The sequence below is a fragment of the Priapulus caudatus genome, unplaced genomic scaffold, assembly GCF_000485595.1.
Source record: "Priapulus caudatus unplaced genomic scaffold, Priapulus_caudatus-5.0.1 Scaffold815, whole genome shotgun sequence".
NCBI lineage: Eukaryota > Metazoa > Priapulida > Priapulimorpha > Priapulimorphida > Priapulidae > Priapulus > Priapulus caudatus.
Window position 1 is genome coordinate 2,740 of NW_014577876.1, and position 22,102 is coordinate 24,841.

Genomic DNA, 22,102 nt, shown 5'->3' on the forward strand with positions numbered 1-22,102 from the left:
AGCGTCTTGCCTTCTGCCTCGTCAAGCTGCCAGAGAGGAAGCTGTCTTCCTCTACCTCGTCAAGCGGCCAGAGAGGAAGCTGTCTTCCTCTGCCTTATCAAGCGGCCAGAGAGGAAGCTGTCTTCCTCTGCCTCGTCAAGCGGCCAGAGAGGAAGCTGTCTTCCTCTACCTCGTCAAGCGGCCAGAGAGGAAGCTGTCTTCCTCTGCCTCGTCAAGCGGCCAGAGAGACGGACGAGCGAAGCGATGCTCGCCAGAGATGACGTGCTTGTCTGCTGCTGCCCACACGCACACACGCGCGCACGCACACGCGCGCGCACACACACCGCGCCACGCACACACACGCGCACGCACACGCGCCACGACACGCGCGCACGCACCACTGCGCGCCGCACGCACAAACACGCCACACGCGCGCGCGCCACTACACACACAGCCAGGCAACACACCACACACACACACCACACACACACACACAACACACACACCACACACACACAACACACACACACACACGCAGGCACGCACACACCCCACACACACACACACACACACACACACACACCACATCACACACACGCACACGCACCACGCACCCACACGCACGCCGCGGCGCCGTCAGCGCTAATATCTACGCCTCACTACATCACCATCATCACTCGTGCGTCTAGCATACATATAAATAATTATCACGAGCTGTTTATTAGCTCTTATAATTATGTATAGCATCAAGATATAGCATTACATTACATTTCCTCTGAATCAAAATCATACCTGGTGACGATTACCCTAGTTTTCTCTCCATACGGGATTACTGGCCCTCAGAGGGTCTATGTCCCCAGGGTATGCACGGAACGTACCCTGGGTCGGTTTTCCGGCCGGGCGCTACTATTTAACCGGAACGCTACCCTGGTACTATCTAATATGCGGACCGTACCTCGCCTTACTCCACTAACGAGTCTAGGAGTCGCTACGCCTAACTTCCTACCCTAACTATATTCTACCATAACCTACCTAACCATATCAAATAGTTACAGGTTACGTTCCGGCAGTACCCTGGGGGACATAGACCCTATCCGTACAATGGCTCTAGTTGCATAGTAAATGTGCGTATTTGAGAGGCAACCCGTCAGTCAGGTGACAGACTAAAAGGTGCCAGGCAGGGACTTGGAACGCGTCTATACTTAGCCTCCGGGAATAGCGCGCAGGTACAAATCCTCTCCAACTGTTATGTCTTTTATTTTCTTAATGCGTTAATGGGTTGCGTTTCTGCCTAGTGCAGACCTGCGACTTTCTCATGCAACTACTCGACAGCGTTCTAGAATCGCTGTCAGGTTGTATGAATAAATCGCAGGCCTGTGCTAGGATTCACCGGCTGGCGCATCGCAGTGTTGCTCCGGTGTTATAGCGACTTCCCCCCCCCCCGGGCCCCCCACCGAAGTTTTTCGTTTTTTAAGACGCAGTGCAGAAGTGCGTGTTTACGCCATAAGATCCATTCCGTGACCTAGCTCTGTTTATTGGAACGTGTGCCCCGGGTGTTCGCCTAGTGGTGGCAAGTCGCCTGCAATATTTTTTACGGGGCTGGAGTTTCTGTTTGCCTTCCCACTCGAGTTGTTTGCCGCTTGCCTTATTGGCTGCGGTTCGATCGGATTTGAGTTTCGCTAATGCTATTAATAGTATTTCTGTACGGTAACGGTCGCTCACATCTCTTCACGATGTTTTTGTGTGATTGCAGCGGTTTGCTTCCCCGGAGTTTCACCCCGCTTTTGCCTACAAAGTTATTATGACGAGGTGCTGGTACGGTACACTCATCTCATCGTGGTCATATAGGAGCATTGCGCGGTCAGTGCTAATAATATGCAACAGCTGGCATTTGCATCACCAAGGCATCCCGTTATGTAATGCGGGGCCTCGCCATCAACAAAGGCTTTTATTATCTGCCGTTGATTTCTCATCAACGACGGGCAACTGCCTGCGTTGCTTTTGTACCAGTCATGCTTTATTACCCGCTTTCTTCTCTCTCTCTCTCTCTGTCTCTCTCTTCCTCTCCTCGGTCTCTGCACTGCGCATGCATGCGATTTGTCACGTACGCCAAACCACAACCCTGGTGCAATTTTCCCGCGACGCTGCGCAGGCGCGTCTTTGTCGGTCACGTGACGCTGTGACGTCACCGGCGCTGTGTGGGAAGCGGCCGGTGGCTGACTGCTGCATTTGTCTCATATCGACCGAAGCGGCCTGTAGTGTGCTTATGTTCAACGTTGGATTGTTGCATGATTATTTTCGGGCACTAGTCGGTACTATAGCATCGATATATAGAAATACTGCCTTACGAATATATCGCGCGTATTATTGTGTGTGCAAAAAAAAGTTATATTTGTGCAAGTAATGTAGTTGGTGGAGCTCTATCTATAATATCTTCCGCGTATCTGAATCAGACGCGGTCACAGCCTGTGGATTGATTGAAAGTTTACGTTCATTCGAGACCCAGGCGCTGCCGACCTGCGAATCCCACAAAGTGCGTTGGCGCAAATGCGAAAACACTACCGTTACGTAGTATTCGCCGTACATCGTTGCGAATTGCTGCTTACCGCAGTGTTGGCTCCGCCGGAGTTCCGTACTTTGCATAATGGCAGCTGAGACAACAGTAAGGCTCTCTGGTTGTTTACACAAACTTGGGGCTTCATCCACCGAACACATAAGTTGAGATATCTCGACACTAGAGACACTGTGCAAGCTCCCCAGGTGTCACACGTTTTTCGGCCGCTCTCCTATAGAGTGCGCCACCCGTTCCAAGCGCTGAACAAGGTCTGCGTCGACGCCCGCATACGAGGTCAGCGAGAGAATTGCTGCGGCGGTACCGATCCTGGGAATGATTCCGGAGGGCGGCGGTATGGCAGCGTCGAGCACCGCGCCAGGTGTACGCCCGCGCAAAGCGTCACAACATCCGTCGCGCTTCGCCGCGCGCATAAGGTTGCCGGGCTTTCTCCCCGGAGATGGCGCCACCGTCTGATGAGGGCTGTCTCCGCCCGCGCTGCGAAGCCGCGGCGCACAGCTCTGCGTCAGATAGCCGCCAGAGGGTCGCCACTGATCAGGCCCGCAACGGCGAGAGGTCAATGGTTCGGATTCCTCTTTCTAGCTCCTGCCGGTTCGGCTAGACTGAAGCACATCCGTACGTTTTCTTACAGCTGTGGCTTATATGGCCCGGCAGCCGGGCACGGTCTCGATTCCTAAAATGCCCGCCGTTTTTAAATTTAAGGCGTTACTCGAAGACCGTGGCGCCGCTGCGGCGGCATCATAGCCACAGCGTTTTCCTCTATCGGCAACAGTGAGAGCGTGAGAGAGGGGGAGGGGGAATGTGGGAATATGAGTTCGGGTTGAAGAGAAGAGTGAGGGTGTGGAGGTGGAGCAGAAAAGGAATGAGTGGGTGGAGGAGGAAAGCAGTGTAAGATGACCTGGAGGTGGAGAGAAAAGAATGAGTTGGGTTGGAGGAGAGAAGGCTTGAGCATGGAACTAAATAATGGGGTTGGATGAGAACCTATGTCATTTTTCATTGAGAACGGCGTCGACGCTAATGCATGCTTATTTGCCTTGCATTAGCGGCGGCGCACGCTGTACCCCCGCAGCGTTCACATGTGTCGCACTTTGCTCATCGCATGCTTTCCCGTCCCTGTTTGATCAGCACTTCCGTTCCCTGCTCTGCAAGCCAGTTAGCAGTTGCTTGGGCTTCCTGCAGTGCAATTCTTTGAGCATCAGGAAACCAGAGTATAGCAGTCAATGCTTGGATTTAGCAGGTTTTAGCTGGATGGTGCTTCCGGAGTTGCTTATGTTGCTTCAATTTATGGCCGATACAGCTATAGCAACGCGTTGTATGCGGTAACATCCCAGTTATATACAGCCGAGAAATTTCATGTGCTCTTTGTGGGATGAAGGGCGGCAACTCTACTGCAGTCACAGGCACTTGGAGCGTTTGCAATAAAATGTCCCTTGTCTCAGACGGCGTCTTCCTTCACTCCTTCCTCCTCCCCGCGCACCACCGTTCTTCCCCACGCTCCGACTTCCTCCTCCCGCGTCGCCATCTCACTCTCCGCTCCCGCCCCGCCTTCGCTCCCGTCGCCAACCCTCACCGCCGCAGCCTTCTCCGTCCGCCGCCACCCCTCCTCCCCCACCTCCCACCTCCTCTGCCCGCCGCACCCTCGCTCCGCGCCCCGCTTACTCGCCGTCGGCCACCCTCTCTCCCCGCCGCGCACCTTTCCTCACGCCCCGCCTATCCTCTCCTGCCGCCACCTCGTCTCCCCGCCCACCTCCACCTTTCCTCCCCGCCACCAGCCTTCGCTCTCCGCCCCGCCTTGCCTCGCTCCTGCCGCCACCCCTCCTCCTCCCGCCTTCCTCGCTCCCGCCGCCGACCTTCGTCGCCCATCGGATGCTGATGCATGGCAGGGCACGAGCGGCAACTAACCGCTGGCATTGCTTTTGTAGCCAGTCATGCTTATTGCTCGCGTTCTTGTCTCTCTCTCTGCTCTCTCCTCCCCCCCCCCGGCGTGCTCTGCTCTGCCGTTCGCGGGCATGCACCTTCTCGCGTTGCCGCGCACTGCGCATGCACGCGAGTTGTCACATACGCCAAACGACATACCCAAACTTCCACGACAGATGACGAAGCATGACGGCTCTCCGCTAATGGCTCATTATAAGCTTCTTTGCTCAATCTACCGCTGGGCTACACAGCAGATTTCCGTTACACTTTTTGTAAACGCTTTTGTACTTAACAAGTTTTAGCAGACGGGCAGCCACGGTTTAGCTCCGTATCCTATGTAATAAGATTTGACTAATAAGAAGTTGCAAAGATTTTAAAAATCCAATCTATTCATTTTATGAAAAATTAGAATAAAATAGTGATAACGAAACTAGTGTGCGTATTGTGCGCCCATATTACTACTTTTTCAAATCATGCGCGTGTTGTAACGAAATCTCCATTGCTGTATTTCTCCGGAGCTCTGTCCCATTTATGATGCTCTGGTTGTGGTCAACGACTGCATGCAGTGGCACCTTGCGTACACTCAGGATACCACTGCCCCCAGAGGTCGGCCCAAGTTTTGGAAAGTCCAAGAAAGGGAGCCAGCAATCCAGAGAAAGGCGAGCCAGCATTGGCCACACATCCAAGAAAGGGCGAGGCCAGGTCCATCGCGCGTTTTTTTGCGGCAGTGCGCAAAACGGAAAAAAGTTGTGGCGGGCTGCGATATGTGTTTTGTGCGCGGCACACCACCATTTTTTCCATAAGTATACAATGTAAAGATGCAATCGTTTTATCGCCTTTTAATTGCTCCGCTGGAAATCAAAGTACATCAAGCAAGAACGGCAAATTTAGTAATTTACTGATTTTCACTGATGTACATTTTCATAATGGCTGAAAATGTTAGCAACCGGGAGGCTTCTGAACGCATGCATTCCGCGGCACCGGAGCAGCGTATCATACGCGGGAGTCTGCCGACGGTGAGACCGGGAGACTTGGACGTTGCTGCCACTGCCACAATGGCTAGGCACTATTTTTAAGAGCATATAAATGCACCAATATGCTTATATATTGATAGTTTGATGATATATATATATATATATTAATTTATATATATATATGCTTATATGTTGATTTATATAGATTTATATGCTCTGCCACAACCCTGGTGCAATTTTCGGCCGAAGCTGCGCAGGCGGGTGTTTGTCGGTCACGTGACGCTGTGACGTCACCCGCGCTGTGTGGGACGCGGCCGGTGACTGAATGTCTTTGTCTGATATCGACGAAGCTTGATGTGATGTTTTTATGTTCAACGTTGGATTGTTGCATGATTATTTTCGCACTAGTCGGTACTATAGCATCAATATATAGAAATACTGCTTGCGCTTATTATTGTGTGTGCAAAAAAAGTTATATTTGTGCAAGTAAAGTAGTGGCGCTCTATCTAGGCCTAGGCCTATATTTTCCGCGTATCTGAATCGGACGCCATCACAGCCTGTGTATTGATTGGAGTTTACGTATCATGTCATTCGGAGAACCCAGCGCTCCACGACTGCGAATCCCACAAAGTGCGTGCCAAATCGGAAACACTACCGTTACGTAGTATTCGCACGTACATCGTTGCGAATGCTCTTCCGCAGTGTTGCTCGCCAGGAGTCCGTACTTTGGCATAAAGCGGCTGAGACAGGCAGTCAGGCTCTCTGTTGTCTACACAAACTTGGAGCTTCATCCCCGAACATATAAGTTGAGACCTCGACACTAGAGACATTACATGTGCAATCAGTGTCAACATCGGTCGCTCGCCTATAGAGTGTGCCACCCGTTCCACAAGATCCACGTCGACCCGCACGAGTCAGCGAGAGAATTGCTCGGCAGTCCGATCCTGGGAACGATTTCGGAGCGGCGGGATGGCAGCGTCGAGCCGCGCCAGGTGTATGCGTGCAAGCGTCACAACTCCGTCGCCTGGCCGCACCATAAGGTTGCCGGCTTCTCCCCGGAGATGGCTCCACCGCTCTGCGAGGGCGTCTCCGGCGCGCTGCCGGAGCCGGCGTCGGATAGCCGCCAGAGGTCGCCACCACTAACCAGGCGGCGGACGGAGAGCAATGGTTCGGATTCCTCTTCTAGCTCCTCCGGTTCTGAGATGAAGCACTTCCGTACGTTTATTATATCGGCAACAGTGCGAGTGTAAGAGAGGGGGTAGGGGGAGAATGTGTGGGTGGGGAGAGAGGGGGTGTCATAAGAGGGCAACAATAGGCGAAAGAGAGTAGAGAAACATAAGACTTTGGTAGTAAATAGATTTCGTATTTATTTAGCATTATATTTTATTGAAATGCTCCAAGTGCCTGTGACTGCGATGGCTACTCAGCAGAAGGCGCGTGGCGGCTCCTAGTTGAAACACTCGTCAAAACACGTTACTATAACGTCTTACGACATACTACTACTACTAGTATCGCATATCCTCTACAGGATATAGCTGCAGGGGCCTGCATGCCATTCTATGATTCTGTATAGACATGGTGATGGTAATAGCTATGCACAGCCTAACCTTGCTTTCCGTGTAACGGAAATTTCCGGGCTGCGATTGAAAAATGTCGATTACATGTATTAATTAGTGGGTTGCTGCACACGGCAAACGGTATTGGGCAACCGAATGTAATGGCTCTGCGGTCGCATTCATGCAGGGGAGCCGAGAGGCTTGATCAAGAGGCGGTAAAATAGATAAAATGCGGGGGTGTAGCCGTGTTTTATCTACAGTCCATAGTCTAGTCGTGATGCTGTAGGGTGAGTCTGAAAATGCGTACCCCAATTACTCGCGCATTGTCAGGTTTCAGTAATGGGGTCGCAGAAAATGGAAGTAGAAAATTGAAGCAGTTCATTTATTATACTCGGGTCCGTGCGAATCGGAAATGCCAAACTACTATTATGCATGAACCGGTTATTTGATACGGTCGGTGATAAGAATTCTTTGTGAATACGTGCTCCCTCCGCGTTGTCAGCCCATCACAATCTTGGGTTCGCTTGCACAGAACTGTGGCCGGGAAATATAAATTCGCAGAATGATGACCTCAATTCAATCAACTGCAGGTGCGAACAATATTGAAGCCTCACCTGTAATCAGGTGCTGTCTTACCTGGCGAGGAAGAGCTAATATGACTCCGATGCATTCAAGTCAATTAGTGGCCACAGTTGATTAGTTGATCGACTCGTTGGTTAGCGGGTGCATGATAGATCTGTACCGACATGCGACATGCGAAGCTCAGGAGGCGACAAGATAATGCCTGGATGTCGGCCACAAAGTCCGGGCGCGTATAAAAGGCGCGCCGCGCCTTGAACGGGAGAACTCTTCTCCCTTTGTTCTACCCGACTGTTCTATTGCACGCTCTCTTGTACGCGACCCTGCTTAAAGTCTACTGTCGCTATATATTTATATTACTGTATTATATTATATTTTATATATATTATATATTATATTTATATTTTTATATTATATTATATTTATATTATAATTTAGATAATATTATATATTCTATATTTTATATGACTGTTGCTTATAGTTACTGTCGCTGTAACTAACATGGCTTATAATATATACGTGTTTTTGGTACGTAACGCCTCTAGTTCGTGTTTGCTTTGCGTCTTGCGCTACCGTTACTTCATTACCCGTCACCCACCATACGTCACGACAAGTACGCCGTTACAGATCTATAGAAGGTTTATTCCCGGTTGGCCTACTCCCATTTCGCCTACAGCAAAATTCCCAGTTGGCCTAAACCCATTTCTCCTACTCCTAAATTGTCTACGCTCTAAATCTACCCCATTCCCATTTTGTCAACGATCGGTTTGTTCACTAAATAAATAATCATTTATAAATAATAAACTATTGTTTTGATTGGCATACATAGACTACAGGAACCAGAAGAAAACATAGGTACAAATAATGAGAACACAATTTGACAAAAATAGAAAATCCAGTAGCCAAAATTTTAATGGGACGTAGCCCAACTGGGATGTTACCCTATAGAATATAGTGCGGTATTTCTGCCCGGGTGTCTTGCCCAGAAGCCTAAATCTACCCCCACGGCGATCACGGGCTGTTTGAGTTTGTGAGGCGCGTTGTTGAAGGCGCACATTACGTTGGTAGAGATTCACGATGAATCATGATCAATTATGCCTGTCATTGTTGTAATATAGATCGTTGGTAATGACGGGAGAACATTCAGTATAATTATGTTGATTATGTTTTGCTGTCTGACATATATCCGGGTATCATGGTCGTTGTCGTGAATGTGAGCAGCATGGATGCTATCATGCAATTTTTACGATGGTATGTGGAACGATAAATTGATTTTTGTGATATTTTTTTTAATGTGCCATCACAAATCATGTGATTCTTTTTTTCATTCGGTTAGAAATTATATCGCTAAAGACTTTGATAACAGCGCTGCCATTTTTCACGTAATTTCACTAATCTGGTAGCATTGTGGATCAAGTTACAATGTGGAATGATATATAGTCAAAGGTTGATCAAATTAGTCACCTATCTTGCTATTACATATGACAACATTAAGTAATCACATGTGGATGGAGTATGTCTGACAGTGACACTAGCATCAAGTTTCCCGTACTATTCCGCTGGACACTGCAGAGTTTGCCCTTTGCCCTGGACATTGCAGAGTTAGCTGTTTTTAGCTCTGAGTGTGACATTGTCCATTGTTCCAACCACAAACGAGTGTAGCTCTACTGCTCTACTATAGATCTCTTATGCTAGGGGTACACGAGCGATTTTTATCGCCCGATCGCGACGATTAAAATCGCCAGCGAATTTAATCGCCAGCGAATTTAATCGCCCGATCACGAAGGGGCACACGTAGCGAATTTAATCGCCCGATCACGAAGGGGCATCGCCAGCGAATTTAATCGCCCGATCACGAATGGTGGCACACGTAGCGGAATTTTTGAGAGCGTACGCGTAGTACACACTTCCGTATTGGAGGCAGCATTTTACATCACATGGATATCAACAACACGTCCGATTGGTTTAGAAAATCGATGTGGCGACAAAATACGCCCGGTCACGGGCACACGAGCGATAATAATCGCCCGGCGTAAATAATCGCCCAAAATATCTAACATTTTGGATACGGGCGATTAAAATCGGCGGTCGACGCTGAACGGGCACACGGGCGAATTTTTCTGAGCGAATTTTCAAATTCGCAGCGATCGGGCGATAAAAATCGCTCGTGTGCCCCTACCTTTACTGCGTACTGTCTCTGCTAAACCCTGGAATAACCCGATTGTTCTTGTGACCAGCTGCTGGGTCCAGATGTGAGTCATTCATGTCCCGTTTATAATAATAAGGAAGTGTATTATGTAAGGTACAGCGTGCGTAAATCAGGTCTGCCGCGTGTGCGTGTGTGTGTGTGTGCGCGCGCGTGCGTCTTTGTGTGCGTGTGTGTGTGTGTGTAGGCAGGGCTGGCTGGAAGCAGGGTTGGGCTGGGTCGCGGAGCTACAGCAGCACCAACTGCCAGCATCTGTAATTAGTGTATTGTATGGGGCCTGGCGGTTGAGACACACAAAATGACACAATGGTTCATTCATCCAGGCTGTAGACATTAAGGGTGAGGACATCCGTCCTAATTAAGGGTGGCAGGTGGGTGGTTGTATTGTGATGGCTGGCGGTTCTGTTGCTTCCTATATTACTATCTGGTGTATACGGTTCAACGATTTCTATAAAACATTAAAGTAAAATATCAAGTGAAAACTTTTCCAGCGACGGTAAAATCACGTTGGGGGAGGGGGTGGCACAGTGCGAAGTTTCGATCAAAAAGCTTTTTGCTCAGTGTTAACTTGATATAGTTTTTGTCTTCTATCATCAATTGCGTCGTTATCACCTTACATTATTAAATTCTGTGATTAATTTCTGACTGTTGGAAATGAATTACCTCATGTATGTACATACAGTCAGGAGCGTATAATGACAAATACGCTTTGTCATTATACGCTCCTGATAAAGTCTCTATACAAAGGTGCACGCCTCTCCTTCTCATCCCCCCCCCCCGCTCCAACTCCACCCACATCCCCGTGCACTGTATCGGTAAGTACGTAAGTAAACACTTTATTTAACGCCGGTAAAACATGTTAGGTACAGACACAATAAATTGACGCGGAGCTATTTTCCACATGGCCGTCTCACAGCAACAGAACGGTTAAATATTAAATAAATACACAATAAGAATTGAAGTACTTGGACTAAAATTGTACGGGGTAAGTGTAGCACAATGGGCCCTATTGATAGGGCAAGATTTTCTTTAGACGGACTTTAAAAGAAGAAATGGTGGGGGCATCTCGAACGTCAGGAGGTAAATTATTCCATTCAGATGCCGCCGCACACCGAAAAGATTTTCGTAGCATTTCAGTGCGTTCACGGGGATACAAACGCGCTTCATCTGCACACACACTACGCGTCCGTCTGGAGCTCACTGACACTTCATGTTTAAAAGTAAAAAAGCCGTCAAGATAGGCTGGTGCCTGCTTTAATATGTAAAATTTTGTCAGTTAAAAGAGATCGATGGTAATAAAAACGTTGGCGAACAGTCATAAAACCTAGCTGCAAAAAGATTTCTTCAGTGCGGGCGTCTGAAGGTCTACGAATGTGTAGAATCAACCGCGCAAAACGTTTCTGCAGGTTAAAAACTTTGTCAATATAACTCTTCGCGGCATTTCCCCACACAACAATACCATAATCAATATCAGGCAAAACAAAGCCAAAGTAAAACTTCAGACAGGAATCATGGTCCAGAAATTTCCTGATCCGCCAAAACAGTGGCAGCTTTTTTGAGATCTTGGCACACGTTCGTTATGTGTTCTTCAAACGTGAGATTATCGTCAACATGGATACCTAAAATTTTCTCACTCGACGTGGTGGGAAGAACAGCCATTATAGACAGTATGGAGTACCGCGGATGGGAGCGTAGAACGCTTCTGTCTGGAAGTGACCAGCATGGTTTTGGTCTTCGATGGATTGATGACCATTTTGTTTTTAGAACACCACTCACGAACTTCCTCCATATTGTTATTTAGACGCTGTTCCAGGTAAGTTATCGGTAAAGTTTTATCGCACTGCTTCTGTTGAGATATCGATCCGTGAAGTCGTCTCCCGGGCTGACGTGCGGTTGTTTTCGATTTGTTGCAGGCTTCGTGGTACGGAGGCAGGAGAGTCTTTCGCGGGAGCGGCCGAGCATGAAACAACGCTCTCTCAGTGAGGACTACAAATCCATGAACGTGTCGTCCAACGGCAAGTGGGTGAGTGCACGCCATGCCCCGTATGCATGCTCGCTTGTTCGCGCGGCGCTCGCTCGCCGTCCGTTGCCGTGCCCCGTATGCATGCTCACTTTTTTGTGCGGCGCACGCTCACTTGTTAACGTGGCGCTCGCTCGTTCGACCAACCCTCTCGGTCAGCAGTGTGAAACCCTATATATGATATAAGAGGAAGGAAGGTGAGGGGGGTCGCCTGCAGTTCCTCGAGTCGAGGACATCTTTGTTTGTCTGGCACAACAGGCGGCTGGTCAGTAGACTGGTTATAAGACCCGTTTCACGCTCGGGGTATCGACACGAATGGCGTTGTGTTTTTTTGGTGGGAAAGAGTTTTTCGTGCTGTACTTGCTAAGTCAGTATAGACTAGAGAGGAAAGAGGAAGGGAGGGAAGAGTTGTGCTTTCACTTACTGAGGCGTCCTGTTTGTGGAACAAGATGATGTCTGTGGGTAGCAGGGAGAAAGCAAGTAGAATGCCAACTCTTGCTTTAGTCTAGGGAGAGGGTGAGGGGCTGGGGAGGGTTTATTTTTACACAGCTGGCTGGGTATTGATGTCAGGCTCCGCTGTATACATGGCTAGGAAGCGACCTTGAAATGCCATTGCCAAAGTCCGGTTGTTTTTCGCGGGGAAGACTCCGAAAGAACCAGCATCGATAGCGATTCTGCTGTGTTATTGTACTCCCAGTTTGGCTCATAGGGTCTATGTCCCCCAGTGTACTGCCGGAACGTACCCTGGTAACTATTTGACATGGTTAGGGTTAGGGAGTAGGCGTAGGTGACTCCCTAGACTCTTTAGTGGAGTAGGCGAGGTACGGTCTGGCATATTAGATAGTGCCAGGGTACGTTCCGGCAGTACCCTGGGGGACATAGACCCTCTCAGCCCCAGCAAGGGGAAAGCGAGTAGATTGCCAACTCCTGCTTAGTCTAGGGGGAGGGGGAGGGGGAGGGGGGATAGGTTTAGCCGAGGGGCTGGGGAGGGTTTATTTTTGCACAGCTGGCTGGGTATTGATGTCAGGATCCGCTGTATACATGGCTAGGAAGCGACCTTGAAATGCCATTGCCAAAGTCCGGTTGTTTTTCGCGGGGAAGTCTCTGAAATAACCAGCATCGATAGCGATTCTGCTGTGTTATTGCAGGGTTCTCCAAGAGCACTTATAGCCTGGCAGCCCGCCAGGCTATCGTCGAGCCCCGCCATTCTAAAATGCACCTGCCACTCTAAATATCATAGCCCCCGGATCCCCCTAGCGCGCAAACCGCCTTTGGCGATTTGCAACTAGGACCGTAAAGGCAGCACCCGCCATGCTATTAAATGAAAAAGCTTGGAGAACCCTGTATTGTACTCCCAGTTTGGCCATAGTACATCACAATGCATATGTTTATTTACGCCTTTACTAATTATACAGATATACCACATAGACGGTATTGCTCCCAAAACCTTTTCATGATCACAGTTAGATGCACTGGATCTAATATATTTTTTACATTTCGCTGTTACAGTTATCAGATACTGAAGTCTTCGAGACAATACAAATACAGGATCTTGGTACGTTGATGTGTCTATGGCTATATAAATATTTGCTTTTGATAGCATAATTAATCATAAATATATGCTCATAGAACTTTGCATCTTGATAAGATACTAGAAAAGTACATCAGGAATAGGTTTTCTTCTTATATTTGCACATATTGTTGCTTTTTCTGAAATATTTGTTGAGGTTTTTTTCGTGACTTTTGATGTCTATTTGCATGTGATAACATTTGGGTCATTGCACTGTTGATTACGAATATATTTGTTTTCCATTCTTTCATTGTGACTGGCCGATGGTCACAAAATCAGCACTACTCAATGTTGAACAGTGTTGCTTGCTATTGAACAACGTTGCTTATTGTTGAACAATGTTGCTTGTTGTTTTAGCCGACGAGGATGTTGGGAAGGTCTACAGTAAATTCCTTCAGGCACACAGATGCTACGATCTGATACCGATCAGCTCGAAATTGGTTGTGTTTGATACGACACTTCATGTCAAGAAGGCATTCTTTGCTCTCGTCTACAATGGTAAGGAAGTATTCTGCTCCCTAATAAAATAAAAAACTTCGAAATTTTTCATGTTATCGTATTCTACGATCATCGTATGGCACAGCATTGCTCTTGAGGCTGTTCGTGTTGAAAATGTGGGTGGAAGAAGTTATCGTGAAGGTGGGAAGATGTGGAAAATGAGGAGGAAGGAGAGATGGGAAAGGCGGAGAGACATGGTTCGCACAGTCCTTGAAAAGTCCTTGAATTTGAGGGGAGTCCTTGAAACGTCCTTGAATTTGAGGGGAGTTCTTGAAACGTACTTGAATTTAGTAAATGTTGATTTTGTGCTTGAAAAGTCCTTTAATTTTTAGAAAGAATCCTTGCCTGTAATAAAACGAAATTTTGTACCATCAATAATGTGCAAACCTCAATAAAAATTGCGTTAAATGAGCTTAAAAAGCTATATAGACACGATAGACAGTTAAATGATGATCACAAATTACAGTAAGTTAGTAAAATCAGTCAGTAAATCAAGGTATGTTGTTGAAGTGACCGTGTTTTAAAGGGTTTATTAAATTAATCCAGGTATGTTTTGTTCTGTGTATTAATTCCGATAAAATGTCCTTGAATTTCTGATAAAATGTCCTTGAAAAGTCCTTGAAAAAATTTTCAGTCCTGTATGAACCATGGAGAAGGAGGAGGAGGAGTCCGAAATTGCAATCGATTTTTCGTCGCGAAAATCAACCGAATTCGCCTCGGAACTTACAACGGCAGTAGTTACCACGGCAACGCTGCGCGCGGCAGTAGACCGCTGGCCGGATCGTGTGGGGGGGCAACGTCGATAAATTTCTCGCTTGTCGTGTTTCAGGTGTGAGGGCGGCACCGTTGTGGGACCACGCGACACAGAGCTTCGTCGGCATGCTCACCATCACAGACTTCATCAAGATCCTTCACAAATACTACAAGGCTCCACTGGTGCGTGAGAGACGCATGCTCGCGACTACCGTGATGGCGGCCAGTGGCGTAGTTAGGGGGGCCAAAGGGGGCCCCATTAATCCAAAAGTAAAGATAAAAAAACAAAAAAATTAATTGTTCTCCTAAAAAGAGAATTGTCGTAGTTAGAATGAAGGCTGTACATGTACTGAAATATCATCTCCTGCGATCAACATTTTAAAAAAATTCTGGGGGAGAACCCCCATACCACCCCCTAACGAACAAAGATGTCGCCTTTATGCATGGCGCCTGAAACAAAGATTGCAGAGCTGAGAGGTGGGGGAACGTAGGGTGTGGAGAGGGAGGCGGAGGAACCATTAAAATATTAAGTCGTCCACCATTTTGCGCAGTTCGCTGTTTTTGGCCCCCCCTGTTAAAAAATTCGGGCTACGCCACTGGGTTCATGTGATTGTTTCTCACGCGTTCTTGAACCGCCTTCCGCAGACACGAGATTGCGACATCGCTCAAGCTCGTTAGCCACCGAGGAGGATGTACGCTCGTCTTCAGGCATGAGAGTTGTCCGCTAATTAGCGGAATTCAGCTTTTTTTAATTTTAAAATTCGCCGACAGATTCCGCTTTTCCGACCCGCGATAATATTGTGTCCATTTCTAAGTACCGTGTTGTCGAACCCGGACCCCCGCCTTAAATATCTGCAGCTTATTTCTCTGTTACTCACTCTCATGCCTGTGTCTTGCAGAAGGTTTCGATTTCTGTAATCGGCTGCGTGTTCTGTCCGTCGCGTGCGTCGAGAGCATTGTAACTGCGGGTGTCGACGTTATGTTGGCTGTATCGGGTCGCGTTGACCTTGGAAACGAAACTGACCTTTCTTCGTTCATTGAGCGTCAAAACCGTGTCGTGTGCGTCAGGCACCTCCTGTCCATAAATGTGATTTTGCTCGTGTGACATTTTGCAGGAGAAGATTGCTGAAGTTGAAGAACATAAAATTCAGACGTGGAGGCAAGAGTTCAAGATCGGGCAAAACTTGACTCGAATATCTCCAGAGGCCAGGTAAGATGTCAGATCCCTTTTTTTATGTACAGTTTATGAGCATGGGTTCTTGACCTGTGGTCTATGGTGCCCTTTGGGGATGGGCATCAAGGGGTCCGTTAACCACATTGTATGCACAATTTTGTGTTTATGTGCATTTTTCTGGGAAGGGGTCCGTAGCTTTCACCAGATTCTCAAAGGGGTCCATGATTCAAAAATATTAAGAACCACTAGTGAGTTAGAGGCTCACTACCTCCCCCTCCCCCCCGCTTTTGTTTTCCACCTGTTGTGTTTTCCCCGCACCTCCCTGCCTTCTTTCAGGATCTTTCTCTTCTCTTCCAATCCCACTCTCTTCTATTCCTGCGTGCCCTTTTTCAATCTGGCTTTTTGCTTTTGTGTCGTCTGTTCTTCAAAATCGTGCTCTCCAATCGTCATTATCGATTTCTGCACTTTACTGTCGTTAACAATGGCTTCTCCTCTCCTGTTGGCAATGGCTTCTCTGTTTTTTTCCTGTTTACGATCTACTCTCAATTTTCTCTCGCGCGTAACAATTTCCGCTCGTTCCCCGATTTTAATGCTGGCTTCTTTGCTCTCTTTTACATGGGCTTCTCCGATTTTCTCACGTGTTAACAATTTCCGCTTGTTCCCCCGGTCTTCTCTCTGCTGTCTTCAGCACTGGCGTCTCTTCGCTCTTTTACATTGGCTCCTCTGATCTCTCGGCTTTTTCTCACATTCTTAACATTGTCCGCTCGTTCCCCGATCTTCTTTCTGCTATCTTTAACGCTGGTTTCTTTGCTTTTTTTAACGTTGGTTTCTCCGACCTCCGAGCTATCTCTTACGTTCTCAACAACGTTCTCTCTCCCTCTCCTCGCAGCCTCTTCTCTGGCCTCCTCTCTCCTCTTAGCTCGCAGCTTTCTCTCACAGCGTTAACGAAGCCCACTCGTTCTCTCTCCTCATGTAGCCTCTTCTCTGGCTTCCTCTCTTCTCTTAGCTCGCAGCTTTCTCTCACAGCGTTAACGAAGCTCGCTCGTTCCCTCTCCTCACAGCCTCTTCTCTGGCTTCCTCTCTCACAGCGTTAACGAAGCCCGCTCGTTCTCTCTCCTCACAGCCTCTTCTCTGGCTTCCTCTCTCACAGCGTTAACGAAACCCGCTCGTTCTCTCTCCTCGCAGCCTCTACGACGCCGTCAGCATCCTCAAGCAACACAAGGTACACCGGCTCCCCGTCGTCGACCGGCAGACGGGCAACGTCCTGCACGTGCTCACGCACAAGCGCATTCTTCGCTTCCTGCACCACTTCGTGCGCGAGCTTCCCGAGCCGGCGATGATGGAGCGCGGGGTCGGGGAGCTGGGCGTCGGCACGTACGGCGAACTCGCGACGACGACCTACGACATGCCGCTCATCGACGCCCTCGCGCTCTTCCTGCGCCACCGCGTGTCCGCACTGCCCGTCGTCGACGCTGACCGCCGCGTGCTCGACGTCTACGCCAAGTTTGACGTCATTGTGAGTATCACTGTGTGTGTGTGTGTGGGGGGGTGGGTGTGTGTGCGTGTATGTGTCCGTGTCCGTGTGCGTGCGTGCGTGCTTGTGTGTGCGTGTATAGGTGGTGCGTGAGTGTTCATGTGCAGGTGCGTGTACATGTGTGCATGTGCACTTGTGTGTGAGCCTGTCTGCCTGTGCGTACGCGTTTTGCACTTAATGGCTCCGTGCTTCTCTGATCGCATTCTTATGCATCATTTATGCTACCACATCGATGTTAGTATGTTTGCTTTGCTGGAGAACTGCATCCATATTATCCATTAGATTCTCATGAGCGAGCTTCGGTCTCTTGGCACCGTTTTTTTTGCATTTTCGCTACGAGCAAACAGCTACGATAAAATGTTGTGCCGTTGTATCACGCGTGTCTTATACCTTAGCGGCCTGCACAAATCCGATCTCCAATCTTCGGTCTTTTTGCACCATTTTTCAGCATTTTCACATTCGAACAAATTGCGATGATAGCGTAGCGGCTTTTTTTGCATTTTCACGGTGAACAAATTGCATCGATAGAATGTCGTGCTGTTGTATCCCACAAGTCTTATACGTTAGCGGCCTTTTTTGCATTTTCACGGTGAACAAATTGCAACGATAGAATGTCGTGCCATTGTATCCGGTATATGTTGTATGTTGTGCGTGTCTTATACCTTAGCGGCCTGCATAAATCACCGATCTCCAATCTTCGGTCTCTTTGCACCATTTTTCAGCATTTTCATATTCGAACAAATTGCGACGATAGAATAGTCTATGTCGTTGTATCCTGGGTGTCTTGTACGTTAGCATAAATCCAATCGAATTTTGGTAAAAACCGTGAACCCGTTCATTGTATCTTATCTAGTATATGTTGTGTGTGTCTTATATGTTAGCATAAATCATCGATCGTTTTTGGTAAAAACCGTGAATCCGTTCGTTGTATCTGGTATATGTCGTGTGTGTCTCTTATACATTAGCATAATTCATCGATCGCTTTTGCTCGCCGCAGAACCTAGCAGCCGAGAAGACGTACAGCAACCTGGACGTGACGATCTTCGAGGCTCTGCAACATCGTACGGGCAAACAAGACAAAGTTCACACCTGCCTCGCAACGGACTCCCTCAGGCATGTGCTGGAAACCATCGTCAGAGCCGAGGTAGGTTCCCCATCGACGTATTAGCCAGCGAGCCGTGCAGCCGTGGTTTGCACGGTCAGTTTTGAAATTGCACTCCCAAATATTTTTTCTGCACTCCCACAATACTTATTCCTGGCTAATACCTTGTTCCCAATTACATCTCACGCTGTGTGCGTGAGTTTGTGTGCGAGTCTTGGAGGAAAGTCTCGGAATGTTGGAATTTTTTAGTTCTTGATGATGGTGGGGATGATCAATGATGGTGATGATGATGATAGTGATGATGATGATCATGATCATGATGATTGTGATAGGGAAAGTTAACTCGCAGTGCTAGCAGTGGAATAACCCCCCGCTGTAGTATTTACTGTGAAAGCAGCTGCGTGGCCTCAGGTTAAGGAAACAGAGATAGGCACCGCCCTATGCGCCACATAGGCACGGGAAGGATTTAACTTAATTTCAGAGATGCCAACCACTACGATTTATCCGTATTTTATACAAATTTCTATTTCTTTTGCACCACTACGACCAGTTTGTATCAAACTACGAATTTCACTGTGATAGAATTTTTTTTTTTTTTCAATTATTGTCATTTTTTGTCAATTTATTGTCATTTTTGACCCTCAGAATGCAGGAAATTGCATCTCAGAATCAAAAAAATTTCCGGGGGCCATGCCGGACCCCCCTAGCAAACTCGGGTCACTCGAACTACTAATTTGATGGCCAGAAACTACAGATTGCTTCAAATATGTGTTGGCATCTGTAATTTAACTAACGTGCGTCGCGATCTCTTTCTTCGTTTCGCAGGTGCACCGGCTAGTAATCGTTGACACTGAGAATCGCATCGAGGGTATCCTCTCTCTGTCAGACATGTTCAACCACATGGTCCTGAAACCAGTGGAGAATGATGTGAAGTCAGGTAAATAGATGTAGGTAAAACTTTTCTTCTCTTCTGTGCATCCGTGCGTTCGTCTCTCCGTGTGTGCTCTGTGGCTGTCAGCGTGTCAGTGCTTCACATGTCGCGCGTCCGTGCTGTTGGGTTCTGTACGACTACTGCACCTTTAGGAACACAGGTATCGATAGTCTGTAGTCTGATAGACAATGTCTGTGTGCGTGCATATCTGTGCGTGCGTCGGTGTGTGTGCTTATTTGTGTGCGTGAGCATTGTGCGTGTTGCGCGAGCGTGTGTGTGTGTGTGTGTGCGTGCGTGCGTGCGTGCGTGCGTGTCTGTGTCTGTGTGTGTGTTTACGTGCGTGCGTGCGTGCGTGCCTGTTCATAGGCGAGTCTTCGTGTGTGTGTATGTGGATACCTTGTAAGATATGTTATTTCATGCATACTCTGGGTCATGTTATCTAGGCGTTACAACGCTGTCGTGTTGTTTACCGTGCAAGGTGCCGGTGGGGCAATCCTTAAAAAATTCTATGTTTGCTGTCCCCCTCCCCATAATTTTTTGTGTGAGGCATAATAGTTATTTTAATTCTGTCCTCATGTTTGCCACACATGCTTTGTGTTTCAGTCTTAACTATGAAAAATAAAAATAAAAATGTGGAACCCAAAATGTCAAAAAAAACTTTTGGGTCGCGGCTATTTTCGTGGGTCGGTCGGAGGACAGCAAACATATAATTTTTTAAGGATGGCTTGGGACGTGTATGTCAGACACTGCTTGTTCTGTGATATTATGCTACTGTCATCATCGGCTTTCTTTGTGACCTGTAATTTTGTTTGTAAACTATACAATGATTTGTAACAGTGTAATGCGTTTTAATGTCAACATGCGTCGTGTGGTTTAAGGTTTTGATGTCATGCTATAATCTATAATAATTAATTGGGATTCTAATTAAAAGTGGGATTCTACAATGCTGCATTTTACTGTCGTGTTTTTTTCTTCTGATTATCTACGTTATCTTACGTTCGTCTTGTTTCGCTTCTGCAGATGATTGCCTGCCCTACATTGCTCAGGACAGAAGTGCTAGCTTCCAGATGGAAATTGACGAGATTGGACACGAAATCGAAGAGATGCAAACCGTATAGCCAACAAGTGCTGCCCTCTGTTGTAGTATTCATGCCGCTGGCCTTAACTAGAGAGACTAGTGCCATGCATACTTCAGTCGCGTAATGTGCGGTACACTCGACTGGCCTGCAAAATAGCAGCTCTGTGTCAAATTGCCAACAGAAGTCACACTGCGCGTACGTGTATGTATGTATGTATTTATGTATGCGTAAATCTATATTTATGTATATATATACACACACATGCAGACGCGTACATACGTGGAGTACTGGATTTCTATCATCACTGTCATGTTCACTACATGAACGAGGTTCGTGTTAGTACAGCTAATTAATTGTTAAGCGTGTAACAGGTTCGTTTTGGCGGGAAAAAGATGTGAACGCCAATCATGTGAGGCAGAAACTGGCGTTAACAGTACGACAATTCAGGCGTACCGCTGCCGACGCTGATATAGTTTTGAAATTGGACACATATCATCAACGCTTAATCTTGATCGACCTAGCCAGTGCACATTAAAGGACGGGGGTGGGTTGGGTTTTAAGGCAAAGAGTGAGAGCACGAGAATCGTGCGTCGGGGGGTGGGTGCGACGGGAAAGGGGTGAAAAGTGTTTCGTAAGGTCATGGAGCGAGGCAATGAGAGCTGCATTGTGATGTTGCAACCGAACCCGATGATCGCCCAACCTCCCCGGCGACGCTGCCGATGTGGCAGCAGCGCCCCCTATATTCTTCCGATTGTGTCCTGCACTGCGGAAGCGACTTTGTTGTGAGATGTGAGCGAATCGGTGCGACGGTGGGGGCATTCTCTTGTTGGGTCTGGGTGGCTTCTCCATCTCCCACCAGCGTTAACTACTGTGGAAGTAGTTCTTCCTCCATCTTCCACTGGTAAACCTTGTAGACTCACGGGCCTACTTGGAAGGTGGGAGGTGCGGATGGAAGGTGTAGGTCGCAAGACGGTCATCAGGAGGCATGAGAGACTGACGTGACCTGGCTGCCTTTTGTAGTATGTGAAATATATTGTATAGCGTCGGGTTAATGCTGGTTTGTATTTAACAGCTGTGAGATATATTGGTGTATTTATAGGTATGTAGCGGTTGGAAAGGAAGAGAGACAGTGTGTGTGACTGCGAGAGAGAGAGAGAGAGAGAGAGAAAGAGAGAAAGAGTGTGCTAGCTTTTAAAGTTATCATATATACCTTCGATCAATATAGAGTAAAAATCAGTGTTTACACGACGGCCGCACACCAATTCAACAGGCCGCTATAGCGTCGACCGATACCCGACGTACACAAAGACGTTGCATATGCATCACGGTAATTCAGTCACAGTCCTGTAACAAAGAGACCTTTGTTAACGATGTACAGTAACTATGACACACAAAAGTAACTGTAATCACCCCGAAATTTTATAAGTTTAACTGCTCAACACCATTGCATTCATCAGACTTTCTCGCTTGATTCAACCGTATTCGAACCTGAAACTTTTTCACTCGCGAAGCCGCCAACGATGTAAAATACGGCCAGTATACATACACGTGCAGCGGTGCCGTGACGACCGACGCGGTGCGCGTCCGTAAAGTGCGTGGTATGCGCTGTTGTGGGAACTGTAAAAACGCGTTATTAATGCCGGAAAATCATATTTGCC

At 47.7% G+C, this 22,102-nt stretch overlaps 1 protein-coding gene across 5 annotated transcripts; it reads left to right on the plus strand.

The window, feature by feature from the left end:
• Window positions 1-2,618: 2,618 nt before the first annotated feature.
• LOC106813731 (5'-AMP-activated protein kinase subunit gamma-1-like) lies at window positions 2,619-21,607 on the plus strand. 5 transcript variants are annotated; one of them, XM_014817945.1, is made up of 11 exons: window positions 2,619-2,704; window positions 6,256-6,657; window positions 11,697-11,806; window positions 13,313-13,358; window positions 13,731-13,871; window positions 14,701-14,807; window positions 15,740-15,834; window positions 16,984-17,314; window positions 18,330-18,476; window positions 19,260-19,371; window positions 20,386-21,607. In XM_014817945.1, the coding sequence occupies exons 2-11, from the start codon at window positions 6,276-6,278 to the stop codon at window positions 20,481-20,483; spliced, it is 1,569 nt and encodes a 522-aa protein (XP_014673431.1). In that variant the 5' UTR covers window positions 2,619-2,704; window positions 6,256-6,275; the 3' UTR covers window positions 20,484-21,607. The 5 variants fall into 5 exon arrangements, with proteins under 5 accessions (XP_014673431.1, XP_014673435.1, XP_014673433.1 ...); XM_014817949.1 differs by lacking the exon at window positions 2,619-2,704 and adding an exon at window positions 2,779-2,807 and having other exon boundaries at window positions 6,341-6,657; XM_014817947.1 differs by lacking the exon at window positions 2,619-2,704 and adding an exon at window positions 2,993-3,089 and having other exon boundaries at window positions 6,590-6,657.
• The last annotated feature ends 495 nt before the right edge of the window (window positions 21,608-22,102 follow it).

Coding starts and splice junctions, on each gene's coding strand:
- LOC106813731 (XM_014817945.1), top strand. CDS start 6,276: ATGTGCAATCAGTGTCAACATCGGTCGCTCGCCTATAGAGTGTGCCAC. Junction 6,658..11,696: donor TTCTGAGATGAAGCACTTCC/GTACGTTTATTA, acceptor GATTTGTTGCAG/GCTTCGTGGTACGGAGGCAG. Junction 14,808..15,739: donor AATACTACAAGGCTCCACTG/GTGCGTGAGAGA, acceptor GACATTTTGCAG/GAGAAGATTGCTGAAGTTGA.